The 15,175-nt window shown below is 42.7% G+C and overlaps 1 protein-coding gene across 4 annotated transcripts in view; it reads right to left on the bottom strand.

Moving 5' to 3' along the window:
- Positions 1-15,175, bottom strand: part of KDM2A (lysine demethylase 2A) — a 105,323-nt gene that overhangs the window by 80,366 nt on the left and 9,782 nt on the right. The window contains exons 1-3 of one of the 4 annotated variants that reach the window (XM_044680457.1): positions 14,977-15,110; positions 13,663-14,777; positions 13,408-13,530 (exon numbers count right to left, since the gene is read on the bottom strand). In XM_044680457.1, coding sequence (XP_044536392.1) covers positions 13,408-13,449 — 42 coding nt within the window. In that variant the 5' untranslated portion in view covers positions 13,450-13,530; positions 13,663-14,777; positions 14,977-15,110. The other 3 variants (XM_044680458.1, XM_044680456.1, XM_044680459.1) reach the window with 3 other exon arrangements.

The raw sequence follows: 15,175 nt of genomic DNA, 5'->3' as shown, positions 1-15,175 counted from the left end.
TTTCTGGAGCCCAGAGTCTGACCATGGCTTCTCCAATTCAACAGACTCCAGTGACTCCTTAACTACCTCCAGAATCACACATCAACTCTTCTGATATTTTGATTCCTTCCCAAGCTGGAACATTCTGATACTATATTGCCCTCCACCTATTCCATAATCCTGTTCCACAGGCCTGGTTGCCTTTCCTTGTACAAGCCATTCCATCTCTCATTTCTATGCCCTTGGAATGCTATACCAAGTCTGGAAGGTTTTTTCTACCTCATCTGTTCCCTAGTCTCCTTCAGAACTCGGATCAAATTCTGCCTTCAGCAAGAGGCCCTTCCAAGCCTTCAAATTCCTAGTGTCTTCTCTGAGATTAACTCACTACACTGTACATATCTTCTATTTCCCCAAGCTGTGTTCTCCTCCACTGGAATATGAGCTTCTCAAGAGCAGGGACTGTTTTGCCTTCCTGTGTATCCCCATGTCTGGAACACAGCAAATGCTTAAAATATGTATGGTTGTTGACTGATTGCAAAGAGCTTCAATCTGCTGGCTCAAAGCGTGGAGAAAAGATCTGGCAGGTACTTCAGAGAACAACAGATTGTGTTTAAAGCATAACCATCTGAAGCAAATAAATATAATTGTTATGTGCCCTAAGACTAGCATGCCATCCAGGTCTATCCTTCAGTAAATCTCTTAATCCGAGTCTTAAGAATGACTAGCAAAAACTTGGAGCTATGCCTATAAAGTTTCTAAGTTAGGCAAATTCTTTGACCTAGAGACACCAGGCCTATAGGCCTATCCTCAAAAGAGGAAGGAAGGAGAGAAAAAGAGAAAGTGAAAAAGAGAAGAAAAGTAAAAAAGAAATTGTACAGGTACAAAAATATTTAGGGTAGCTCTTTTTTGTGGTGGTATTAAACCAAGGAGATACCCCTTAGATTGAGGAATGGTCAAATAAATTATAGTATATGAATTAAATGGAATATTACTATTCTGTAGGAAATGAAGAGACAGTTTCAGAGGAATCTGGGGCCAAGAATAATATGTATCAGGATTTCCAATAACATGGGTTAGTCCAATGTCTCCTGTTTGAGTCCCAGCCCCCAACTCATTAATTTTTCCTAAAAATGTTCCCTTCTGTCCCAAGGAGCTGATTGGTCTCTACTTCCCTTGAAACCGTTTCCTAATAGTCTCTGGCTGGAACTTTGCCCCCTATTTTACAGAAAAATTTGGGGCTATTTGGCATGTGATCCCTTTTCTCCCAACATTCAGGTGCCCCTTTTTTTCCTCTTTCACACCTGTCTCATGATGAGGTGGCCTTACTCCTTACCAAGGGCAACTCTTCTACCATGCAGTCTCCTCCCACAGACTGTTCCCTCTTGTCATTTCCACTATATTGCTTATATTTCCTCTCTCTCTCTCTTTTCAACTGGCTCCTTTTCTGCTACCTAGAAACATGCCCATGTCTCCAGCAAACGTCAAAAAACTCTCATTTGATTATTCTATGTCAGCTAACTCTGGTCTTATATCTCTTCTGTCCTTTGCTGCTAACCTCTTCTCTCCTTCTCTTAACCTTTTACAATATGGCTTAAATGTCAATATTCCACTGAAACTTCTCTCTCCAAAATTACCAATGACCTCATAGTTTTTAAACCCAATGGCCTTTTCTAAGACCCCTTTCAGCAGCCTTGGCCACACTGACCACTCTCTCTTCCTTGAGAGTCCCTTCTCTCTACGTTTTCAGGACACCTTTCTCTCTTAAGTCCTCCTCCTACCTCTCTGACCACTGCTCTCAGAATCTTTTTTTTTTTTTTAAACCCTTGTACTTCGGTGTATTGTCTCATAAGTGGAAGAGTGGTAAGGGTGGGCAATGGGGGTCAAGTGACTTGCCCAGGGTCACACAGCTGGGAAGTGGCTGAGGCCGGGTTTGAACCTAGGACCTCCTGTCTCTAGGCCTGACTCTCACTCCACTGAGCTACCCAGCTGCCCCTCCTCTCAGAATCTTTTGCTGGATCTTTGTCCAGCTGAGGTGCCTCTCAGATTTCTGTCCTGGAACACCTTTTCTTCTTGAATACTCTTTCATTTAGTCATCTGGGATTCCCATCAGCTTCCATGAATTACAGAGGATTCTCAAATCTACCTTTCCTAACCTAATTTTCAATCTCATCATCTTTCAGACATCTTGAACTGGATGTTCAATAGATATCTTAGAATCAACATGTCCAAAACAAAACTCTCCCCACTCCATCCCTCCCCATTAGTAGACAGAAGGCAACACCATCTTCCCAGGTCCTCAGGTTCTACATCTAGGAGTCGCCCCTGACTCTTTCACTTTTTCTCACCTGCGACATCTCAGCTTTTGCCAAGACCTGCTGATTTTACCTTTTCAACATCTGTCTAACATGTGCCCTACTCTCCTCTGCCACTGCCACTGCCACTACCACTACTAGCTGCTGGAGGGTCTGCATGCCTAAAGTCTTTCCCCACTCCATCCTTCATTCAGTGACCAAAATGACTTTCCTAAAATATAGGTCTAAACATGCCATTCCCCCACCCCTTACTTGATAAACTCCAGTGACTTCAGAATCAAACACAAAAGCTCTTCATAACCTGCCCCTCCTACCTTTCCAGTGTTAGCACCTTATTCCTTGACACTGGCTTCCTGGCTGTCTCACCAATTAGAAACCCTCATCTCTTAGCTCCTAGCATTTTCTCTGGCTGTCCCCTGAACCCAAAATGCTTTCCCTCCTCATTTCTGCCTCTCAACCTCCCTGACTTCCTTTAAGCCCGTAAGCCTCCATAATTCCATGGCCTTCCTTTTTTATTATTTCCTACTTATCCCATATAGAACTGTTTGTCTGGGTTTGTCTGCATGCTGCCTCAATTTTGAACTCCTTGAAGGCAGGGACTATCTTTTGCCTCTTTTTGTAACCCATTGCTTAGCATGTTTGGCACTTAGTGAAGGTGCTTACTAACTGGCTTCCTGATCACCTAAGGGGATCAAAAAATCCCATACACAGAGTCTTAGGCCCACCTGACCACAGAGTCATCAAACTTACTCTGTTGACCAGATGAGTTTCCATGTGGAGATAAGGGAGTTCACATCTATAAAAGCTAAATGTCCCGATACCTTACCTGCATATCTGTGCTGTGGTTAGGGCTAAGTAAATCTCTTATTAACTGTTCAGTGATTTATAAATACTTCATTTCATCCCAACTTCAATTAACAGGGTACTAGTGTCAAGCCAGGTTCCAACATCTGGAAAGACTTGTATGAACTGATATAAGCAGAACCAGGAGAATATATATATCAATGCCATAAAAATAAACAACTTGAAAGACTTTGAATTCTGATCAATGCAATGACCAACCACAAGTCCAAAGGACTGATGATGAAGAATGCCACTTATCTTCTAAGAGGAAATGAATTAATAGATAGAATAAGACACATTTTTGGACATGGCCGATATGGGATTTGGTTTTGTTTGACTCTTATCTGTTACAAGGGTTTTGATTTTTTTTTTCCTGAGGGATTTGGAGGAGAAGGGGTGGAGAGGAAGGAGCTGGAGGAAAAAAATTAATGTTTGATAACAAAAAATAAAATAAAATTTCTTTGAATGACTGGTAAAACCTTCAGATATCCCCAGGCATTCTTGATGAAAGCATGATGAAATAGGGAGGCTTTGAAGAATTACTTTCTACAGCAGATGACATCTTTATGGTCACACAGTTGACAGGATTCAAAGAATATAAACCCCCACTGTGGTGACTGTAAATTGAGTATAAATATTTGAATTAAGAAGTTGCATGAAGAAGAAGATAGAGAATTGGCCTCAAGTCAGGAAGATGTCAGTTCAAAACCTGCTTCTGCCACATAAAGGTGCTGTGATCCCAGTCAAGTCCCTTTACCTCCCACAGCTTTCTAAATTACAGAGGAGGGGGCAGCTGGGTAGCTCAGCGGATTGAGAGTCAGGCCTAGAGACGGGAGGACCTAGGTTCAAATCTGGCCTCAAACACTTCCCAGCTGGGTGACCCTGGGCAAGTCCCTTGACCCCCATTACCTACCCTTACCACTCTTCTGCCTTGGAGCCAACACACAGTATTGGCTCCAAGACAGAAGGTAAGAGTTTAAAAAAAAAAAAATCACAGAGGAATTTCCTTACCTGGGAGTTTTCTATAACAATAAAATCTCAAGTTCAGTCCTTTTCCCTTTCCCTCACATCAAAGCCTCTCTTCCAACAAGGAATCCTCTCCACATAACATCATTAAAAAATTCCTTGAAAGACAACCCACCCATTTTAATATCAAGTAAAGCATAAAATAGGGGAGAAAAACACTTGTGTACCACTATCCCAAACAGTGAAGCCAAGGTGAGAAATTAAATAAGATGTGGTCTGACCTTGGCTCCCTTCTTAAATTTGTGGCTTCAAATCAAGGAAGAAATGACTATTGAGTGAAAGGATCTAAGATCTCTCAAAAGAGATTGGCCTAACTATCCACACAGGAAAACCAAGTAGATGAAGAATGCTTGTCATCCAGACTATAGTCTGAAGCAGGATGAAATGGACCATTTAAAACTGAGGATTATTGAAGTCATCAAACTGACTTCATCCCTGAGTGGTCATCTAGCCTCTCCCTGAAAACTGCAAATTCAATTAAACCTCATCACAACAATCATTTATTTAGAAACTACTTGGCAACAGGCACTGTGTTAGGTGCTACCGTCATAAAAATTAAATCTCTCCCCTTAAAGAGCCTGCATTCTACAGGGAAGAAAATATGTACCAAAGTAAGGAAATACATTTACTTGAGATACAAAGTAATTGGACTGAGGAGGGTGGGGAATATTAACAATTGGGAGATAAACCAAGGATTCCTTTGGAACAAGAATTCTTCACCTGAGGAAAATGATGTTTGTTTTAACTAAAAAGAATTTGATGAATATATTTCAGTTTGTAGGGAATAGTTGTTCTTCAATACAATATTTTATAATCCTATGAACTTATTTTAAAATATCCTGAAAAGAACCCTACAGGCTTCAGATTATCAAAGGGTTGGAGACCTAAAAATGATAAAGAATCCCTGCTGTATAAAATAAGAGTTCGAATAGAGCTTTGAAATGTGCTAGGGCCATGATAGTGACAGAGTGCCAACCTGTGTCCCCACCCCTCCCCCCACACCATGCCCAGTGCCAACCACCCCAGAAACCAAGGGCTATGCTCCATCCCCCTTCCCCCAGACAGGGAGGAAGGAGGTGCTCCCATTGGACTGTCAGGAAGAGGGGCGGGTGAAGTAAAGAATGTCCTCAGGCAAATGGAGAAGGGGAGGGGAACAGCTCTGCCCCTCTGTCCCTCTGGCTTTCTAGTAACTATCTCTGGTGGGCAACTGTAGGCATGCCCACAAGGAAGGCTCTGCATGCCCTTTTTTGCACACGTGCCATAGGTTGGTCATTACTGGGTTAGGGATTCCAAGAGGCAGAGGTGGTAAGTGAGGACACATCCAACAGGGAGGACAAGAAATGAAGTATCATTTACAGGAAATGACAAATAGATCAGTGTGGCAAGAACTGCAGTGGATAAGGAGAAAGGTGTTTGGATTGATGGAATAATGACAGCAGTCAGGCAAAACAAACCTGGAGCCAGATTGTAGAGGGCTTTCGATGCTAAAGAGGCTCAATTTAGGGGCAGCTGAGTAGCTCAGTAAATTGAGAGTCAGGCCTAGAGACAGGAGGTCCTGGGTTCAAATCCGACCTCAGACACTTCCCAGCTGTGTGACCCTGGGCAAGTCACTTGACCTCCATTGCCCACCCTTACCACTCTTCTGCCTAGGAGCCAATACACACAAGTTAAGGGTTTAAAAAAAAAATAAAGAGGCTCATTTTAGCCTAGATCTAGAAGAGAGTCACTGAAGCTTCCTGAGCAGGGGAGTGACCTCATCAGTCCAGTACTTGAGGGACATCAGTTTGGCAGCAACTCCAGAGAAAGAAAAATTAGTAGCTATTCTGATAATCCAGGCTAGAGGAGATGCACACCTGCATGGTCAGAGAGGCCATATTAATGGGGAGGTCAAAGGCATATATTGGAGGAAGAATAAAATGAAGATTAGGCAAGTAATTAGAAGTAAGAGAGGAAGAACACTGGATGTGTAGAAGGAAGGTGATATCTCATGACAAGCAGAAGTATACAGAGGTGTAGGCTTGAGGAAAGATAATGAATTATCCCATGGTGAGCATGGTGAAAATTCTATGGCATAACCAGGTGGGGCTACAAAATTAGTGATGCAGGAGGAACATGAAGACTGTGCCCCTGATACATGTATGGGGGCAGGAGTGGAGGTGGGTAGGAGTATCTGCACAGGGATACGGATCCTCAAGAGTGAACAAGCTCAAAATCCAGAGACTGTAAGACAGGGCAGAGCAAAGATGCCCAAGGACAAAGTCCACTTGGTGGGAGGGATGAGCCAGTAAAGGGAAGTGAGAATAAGAGAGAATTTTGTCATGGAAGCCAAGGAAGAAGAAAGCATCCAGGAGGATGGGGTAGTTGGCAGTATAGAAAGCAGCGGAGAGGTCAAGCAGACCACGCCTGAAGAGCAGTCCCTGAGTAAAACAATAAGGAATCACTGGCAGTCATGAAATGAGGAGACCCATGTGAGATATTTTTCCTCATATTGAGCCCAAATCTAACTAACTCTACCTACTAATCCTGCCTTCTAGAACCAAGAAGAATCACTCTAAACCTGCTTCCTTATGGTAAACCCATTTGAAAACAGCTGTCTTATCCTCCAAAATCTTTTCTTCTGATATAATATCCTCATTTATTTGATACTCATATGGCCAAGTTGTGAATCCCTTCCCATCCTGGTCTTCCTCCACTATATATATGCTCCAGTTCCTCAATGAGCATCCTAAAATGTAACTGAAAAGGGACAGCTAGGTAGCTCAGTGAATAGAGAGCCAGGCATAGACCCAGGGTTCAGACATCCAACTTCAGACACTTCCTAGCTGGGTGACCCTGGGCAAGTCACTTGCCTCGTCCTTACTACTCTTCTGCCTTGGAACCAATACTTAGTACTGATTCTATCTGGAAGGTAAGGATAATAATAATAATAATAATGATGATGATGATGATGATGACGACGATGATAATGATGATGATGATGATGATGATGATGATGATGATGTAATTGAAGAACTGAACCAACTATGCCAGATGTGATGTGATCAGGCCATGAGTATAGAAAGCCTGCTGCTATCTTCCTTTACTATACATTCTGTTTCTTCCATGTAACCTTAGATCACATTTGCTGGTTCTAGTTGACTTGCCATACTGTTTGTTTATATTGAACTTTCAAGCCATAAAATGCACGCCCCCCCTCCCCCAAGCCTTTTTCACATAAGCCACTGACTAGACTCATCTATCCTATCCTGTATTTGTATACTTAGATTTTTCCCCCCTTAACCTAACCATAGGGCTTTCTGTTTATTCTTCTACATTCAAATTTGATCTATTGGTTCTCCCCCATTGTTCCAGCTTGCCAAGACCTTTGGATCTTGATTCTGTCATTAGCTATCTAGTTTTTTGTGTTATCATCTACAATCTTGATAAGCAAGCTATGATCCAAGAATATTCATTCAAGTCACTGGTAAAAATTCTGGATCCAAAAAATCCAGGATAGAACTTTATGGTTAAGTCCTTCACTAAAGCCCTCCTCCCATCTGAGTGTTCTGGGCAGCGTTAAATGAGATGACACAAGTGAAATATTGGTACTAGCTGCTCAGTATGATCAGTTATCTCTAAAGCATTTAATAATCACTTCAATCAATTCGATTAATAGTGTTATGGGACTCTTATTTACGAGGAGGATAAAGGCTCTATGTGGTGCTGCTGGAAAATCAAGTTTTCTAATACACAAATCAAATCCAGGTTCTATCAAACTGATCAATATTCTTTAAGCCTCTTCTAAGTGCAAGGTACTATGAAAACTACAAAGACGCCAACAGACTCACCAAGAAGTATAAGATAAGGTGCCTACCTTAAGCAGGTAAACTGGAAGGGCCAAGACACACGTGCCAAATGCCCCTCAGTTTTCCACCAGAATTTCAAGGAAAGCTGGGCCCCAGACTAGCACTACCCACCTCACAGTGTGGCTATGAGGAAAAGCATCATCAAGGTAGAAGTAGGCAGGCTCCCCAGAGGCAGCAGGTTCTACTGCCAGTCCAATCAGGGCCCTTTCCTACCACCATGCACTGCCTGCATCTACTCAGTGATAAGTAATGGGTTGGATATATGAGATATGAGGATGGAAATGCAGATTCTTCCTGGCCTCAAGAAGCTTATTCTCTACTGAGAGGGACACATGTACACCAGGAAGCAAATACAAGGTAGTTTTCAGAGGAAAAGCATGGTGCTACCTAGGATGATGGGGACAAGAGGGAACAAATTCAAGGAGGGCCTCCTGCTGAATGTGGCACCTGAGGGATGATTAGAAGGAAGCCTGATCCTTTTTAATGCCCAAGTGAAGAGGGAATACCATACAGTCATAAAAGACCATGGAGGCTAGAGTGAATGTCTCCAAAAAGAAACAGCAGAGCAGGGTGACAGAAAGAAAAAGGATCCAAAGGGGAGTAATCAAGAAATCCAACTGGAGGGTCGATGGGAGCCACTGTGGAGAGCTCTTGAAATGTCAGCCTATAGTTTGTATTTTGTCCTAAAAGTAATGGGAAGCCACTGTAAATTGTACTCCTATCAACTTGGCAGTCAGATTCTTGGAGGCAAAGGTCATTTCACTTCTGTCTATATCCTCCAGACTAGTCTAGCATGACTCCTTGCACAAAGGCAATACTTAATAAGTCCTTATTAAATAGAAAAAATGAGAAGACCTCCTGCTAGGTAACCAATCTGCTTGTAACCACCACTCACTGTGTCCAAATTTGCTCCACAAACTCCAAGGCCACCTCTATCTGTACTACTGCTCAAGCCACATCTAGATATCTTGTCTTGGAGGATTTTGAGGAAGACTTTTTATGACCCTTTACTGAAATCTGAGTATACCAGATTTAAATCATTTCCCCAAGCTACCAGCTAAGGGACCCTGTGGCAGTGATCCAGCCATAAGTTGTTTTAAAGGAGCTCCTCATCTTGCTATCACATCCCAAAGTAGCAGCAAGACCACTGTTTCCTTACATTTGCCAAAAGATCCCTTCAACGATGGTCTAGAATTCTGCCAGGAATTGACAGCACATTTGCCAGCTAGTAATATAAAGAAATCTATCTTCATTCCCTTTTTTTTTCTTTTTTCATTCCCTTTTTGAAACCAAAATCACTTCTCTAACTTCCATCTGGGAGTTCCTGCACCATTATCTGTGATCTCTCAGAGATGCCCCAGAGCCCTTTCTCATCCCGGCCCAGTGACTAAGAGCTCAACAGTTAGGTTCCTTTGCTAGCTTGTTTCCCATTTCTTCACTTAGTCTGCTAACTCTCAATACCCTGACAACTAGTTTAGTTCTATCTTTTAGGATCTTTCCTCTGGGTGGAAAAAGAGGCAAAGGACTGACAAACTCTTCACACATATGTTCTTCAGTTACTGTCTCCTCCACTGCAAGCAAAGTTCCCTTTCTTATTCCTCTTCTTGCCACCAGTGAAGCACAAAAAAAAATAACTAAACAGTCCCTAAGTCCCCCACACCGTTGCCTTTAGCACCTCCATAAACCTCAGCTTAGGGATCTGGGCTGGCTGCCGCTTCCCCATAGACTCATGCCATTCTGCAGTTCTCCGATCTTGCTTTAGTTTTCCAGACCTGTCTCTTTATAATCTCCACATCATCAGTTCCTTCTCTGCCCAGTTTCTTGAAATACCTCCTCCTTTTTCTTCCTCCATACAGTCATTTAGATCATTAGAACTTTATTCCTGAGAAGCTTCCATTACCCTTGAGAAGAGTTCCCTTGTAGAATCTCAAGCTGTAGAATCCTGCCTACGATCTAGCTGAACTCTGAGACCATTCTCCTTCAATCCAGAGGAGCCATGCTGCCCAGCATTCAATCCCTCCTTGGCCAACATCACCAGGGCATTCACCAATCACTTCCTCTAAGATCTCTGTCAATATAAAATCTATTTTCTATTACACAGTACCTTTAATGCAGAATGGGCCACTCTTACTAAGATCCCCAAAGTTGACTCAACGTAGGGGTTGATGTTTTGTCGTAAGAATCTACGAGCAAATCATTCCATTCAAAAAAAATGGATATTTTTCACAATTAAGGAGACAATCATTGTTCATTCATTCATATCTCTCTCAAACAGTCAATTCGACCACAAAACAGCCACTCCAAAGTACACTATTCACAAGTTCTACTGCATATATAACCCATCTAGGTAAGGAACATTTGTCCCAATCCACAGCAGTAATACAATTCAGCCAAGAGATTATCAAACTAATCTGTAATTATTATGGTTCCTACAAGTCCCAAGAGTTAAAGAGACTAGTCAAAATTTGCTTTGCCAAACAAAGTCTGCTTTCTGGACACAGCTGTAGTAGTCCATAAACAGCATAAATAATAATAGCTGACATTTACACAGGACTTATAAGACATTGTATTTACATCATCTCATTTTGTCCTTACAGCAACCTTGTCATAATGCTACAGGAATTACTGGCTCCACTTTACAGAGGGAAAAACTGAGGTATCACAGTGTTAGGTGTTTCCCCCCCAAGGTCACATTAGAACTGGGAAGTATCAGAGGCAAGATCTGGCCCTGGAGCTCTCCTGATTTCGAGTCTGGCTCTCCCTTTCTCTGCCACACTGCCCCTTCCAAGTCCTGAATCAAGAACTTAGAATGTGCATTTTTTTAACTTTCAAGTTAGTTCTGATATTGAAGAGAGGCTAATCTACTCATTCAGTTTCCTTTCCAAATGAGGATGTTAACTATCTGCTATAGAGATGGGCACTCAATTTTTCAGGATAACAGGAAGATCCTGAGGAACATATTAATTAATGATAGCCACCATATTACCTGGTTATCCTATGACTACATCAACATAAAGAATCCAAGGCTGAAAGGGAATGGTGTGTAATTATACATGATGAAGCTTCATCTGCCCAAAGAGATGAGAAAACACACCTGTCTCCCTTCAGAGGGATGAGGAATATGGAACACAGCATACATTGTCAAGAGTCAGCTGATATGTGGGTTAATGTGGCTAAACTGTCTTTTCCTCTTTCCTTTTTTCATTCTTTGTTACAAGGGAAGGCTCAGTGAGTGGAAGGAAAGGAAGATAATGCCCAAACCAAAAATATCAATAGAATAAAAACCTTTCTTAGAAAAACTACATCACATGGTGATCAGACAAAAACTTTACCCTCACTGGTCACATTAAGCAAACCTGTCATACCCACTTCCTTCCTTTCATATTCCATGCTTGCTAACCACAAAATAAGGAATTCTATGCTTTGATTGACTTTTAAAATGACAGACTGGTGAAAAAACATTTTTAAGTCTATGAAAGAGAAATTACAGTCCGTTTAGTCCCAAAGTTTACAATCCCTCTCTGGACTTAAGCTATTTTATAGGTCATTCCCCCAGACCTGGAATGTACTCACTCCCTCCTTGCCCCTGGATTCCCCTTGAAATATTTTGCTGTTTCCTCCCCAAGTCTTACCTTCAGGAGGACTCTCTATGAGAGACCTACCTTCTCCAATTCCCTCTAGTTGCTAAAGAGCTTGCTTCCTCTCAACTCATTTTGTATTTCTTTTGTATTTACTTGTGTACATGTTGTACCTCCTAAGGAAAATAACTTCCTTAAAGGCAAGGATTGCTTTTCATTTTGGTCCTTGATTCCTGAGTTTGGCACAGTGGTTCGCACAGAGTAGGCACTTCAAACATGTTTTTGAAGTTCTAGATACACAAGTCCACAAATCTATACCCCCTTGATACTACATTTACATTAGGCTAAAAATACCATTCTACTTGGAAAAAATGTCTAACGACCAACACAAGTTTCTTGGCTCATGTGCTGATTTTATAGGCAGTAGCATCTCTAAAGAGGAGAGTTTGCTACTGGACAGAATGTATCTTTTGCTTCACTAAAAAAATTTGCGACACCTATTTATTCAGATACGTCAATTTCCAACAGCAACCGCCATATAGCATGTATCGTCTATGATTTTTGTGTTAATTTAATAGCTCTGCCTTTCAAGACCAAATGATAAAGATTAATTCATTGACTTGTAGGAACTGGTGTAGAGGGAAGCAAGCAGAACCAGCAGAACAATTTATACAAGAACACTATAAAGACTAACTCTGAAAGACTTCAGAACTCTAATCAACTCAGTAACAACCCGCAATTCCAAAGGCCTATTACCCACCTCTGAAGAGAAAGGCGATAGACTCAGGATGAAAAATGATACCTATGGTTTTTGGACACGACCAATGCGGTAACATGTTTTACTTGACTACCAATATTTGCTGCTAAAATTGTGTTTTCCTTTCTTCCTGATGGGGATGGGAGGGGGGAAGAATCCAAGACTGAAAAAAATAAGTCATTAATTGAAATTTTTTTTTGTAAAAATAATTCCAGGTACTTTCTATCTTCCACTAAAGTTGGAGGTTTCTTGTAGATTATATTTTCTTCCAATACACAGAGACAGGCTGCGTAAGATTCAAGGATGTTCCTTTCTAAATGTTGCTATCATGACACATCACCAACCCCAAACAAGTGCTGGAGGAGAGAGGTAAATGTAGCAACCAAGAGAGGACTCCTACTAAAATCAAGACTCTTACTAGAACAGTTACACCTTCCCCTATGAGATGAATGGTAAGCTTCTGGACAGTGGGTTCTGTATGTCTTAATTTGCTCTGACTCTCCAGAGCCTGGCACAGAATCTTGACTAGAGAATGTTCTAGATAAATGCCTTTTAAATTGACTTGTACTTACCAAATGACCATTTGTCAATTTGATAATGAATGTCCAACAGTAGTTTTCTTGTGTGCCTTACTAGTGTAAACATTATCAAGTTTTTTTCCATGTAAAATCACACAGAAGACAACTTTTAAAAGGTCACAGAATGGATGCAGAAGTGCCTTCCCATTTCCCATGAAAAAGTTGTACTCTTAAATTTACAAGTCAATTAGTTAACTGAATTCCATTAACATATGATTAAAAATCTTAATGATTGTTCTTATGGCATAGCACAAATGTCCCCCAAATCTAGCAATGTAATGATTTTCATAAGAAAAAAGGGAAGAGTTCTATGTAAAACAGAACTCTTCTTATCAAAAAGAATGACTAGTCAAACCCTAACTGTTTAGTCTTAAAACCAAACAGCTTAGTACACCTTTTGTCCATCTAAGAGTTTGGACTGGCAGGACAGTCACTGAGGACAAAGACAAAAAGTAGCTAATTGCTGTATAGGAGAAGGAGAACACTGACCAGTCTCTGGCTATAGCGGATTCTCTCTTCCTCGGGTTCCATTTCTCACTCTTCTGTTGAGATGACCGTCAAGAAAACCTCTCCTGAGTTGTCTTCTTTTTCCTCAGGAAGCAAAAGGGAACGCTAAAAGAATGATAATAATAGAAGCCTGGATCAGAATTCACCTTTAGCTTGTCCTTCTTTTACACTCTCCTACAGCCTATTTAGGGAGAGATACCATGTAAGTAAGAGGCACAATAAAGCTGAAAAACGCACCGAGAAAGTTGGCTCCTTCCCCATAGATTTTGGACTTCAATGCTTTTGCCCAAAAGGTTCCTTCCAGGCAATGAGCACAATCAGGTATAAGAAAAAGTTGTCTATAGCCTGGGCAAGTGTGTTGATGGTTTCACTTCCTTCAGTAGAGGGAACAACCCTGGCCTCTACCCACAGGGCAATCCAAATGAGCAGGGCTCTTCCCTTGATGACAGCATCAGCATAAAATCCCAGGACTCAAAGAGACTTTCAACTCCCTTTTCATCTTTGAAGGTCTCCACAGGTGAAGTGGACACTGAACTAATCCGAATGGAACAGTGGTTTTAACTGGTTTCTTCTAAGCAGAGCCTAAAAAGAGACCAATACACACACACTAACTTCCTACGGAAAGATTGAGAAGTTAGTGTGTGTTGCTGTGGTGGTTGTTGTTTGTAACGGAGAGAGACAATTTCTCACGAGCACCTTCAGTAAATCAATACCTGTTCACCCTTCCTAAATCTTCTCTCCCCTCAAAATGCAACAAACCCCTAAAGGTGTAGAACTATCAAACAGATGAGGAGGGCGCAAACTGAAGACAGAGATTTCATCAGACCCTACAAAAGAGAGATGCTAACAAAATGAAATATGACTACAACATTAGTGGTAACACCAGCGAACGAACCATTCACAAAAACCAGACAGACTTAAGGCCCTGTCTCCACCAGTCAATTCAGGATAACAACAAAGTGTCTAAATAAAATACACTTGTGGATCATAACATGGCTTCCGTGGGTAACAGGATTTGGTTTTTCTTCTTTCTTCTTCTTTTTCCCCAACTACAAGCCATCCTTTTAAGCGGTCACCGGGACCCTGCTGACAGAGTTGGGGAAGAGTCCAGTGTTCCCTGCTAAAGGTCCCGGTCTCCTCCAGAAGGCAAGAGAGCGGCGTCTGCACCCTATTAGCGAAGAAGGACTTGGCTTTAGAGGAGGAGCAGGAGGAGGAGGAGGCGGCGGCAGCAGGGCCGGGCCGGGGCCGGAGTCGGAGCCGGAGTCGGAGCCGGAGCCGGAGCCGGAGCCGGAGTCGGAGCCGGAGTCCAAGCCCAGTAGCTCAGTCGCCGACGTCCTCCTCCGAGCTCCTTCCTGGGGGAAAAGGGAGGGTTTCGAGGATTCCCGGAGGGAAAGAGAAAATGCAAACTTTGCACCGGGCTGGGGCTCGGCCCCGGCCGCCAACTTCCCAGGGTGGGTGGGTGGAGGGATGGATAAATGGACTAGGAACGGACAGACGAACGCAGAGGATGGGCAGGAGGGTGGAAAGTCTGGCGGGGGAGGGGGGGCTCACCGGGATCTCGCCGCTCAGTCCGGGTCCGAGCGATCGGGGCTCCAGCGACTTCGGCCGCTCCCCGATCGGGGCGAGCCGGGCCCGGCCCGCGAGGCTCGGGAGGCAGCGGCCCCGGGAAGGCTCGGGGCCGTCAGGCGGCGGGGCTCGGGCGCGGGCGGCGGGGGCAGGAGCCCGAGCCGGGGCCCATCCGCCGGGCGCG

This window comes from Gracilinanus agilis, chromosome 6 (assembly GCF_016433145.1).
Source record: "Gracilinanus agilis isolate LMUSP501 chromosome 6, AgileGrace, whole genome shotgun sequence".
Classification (NCBI taxonomy): Eukaryota; Metazoa; Chordata; class Mammalia; order Didelphimorphia; family Didelphidae; genus Gracilinanus; species Gracilinanus agilis.
This window is presented reverse-complemented; position numbering and strand designations above follow the sequence as displayed.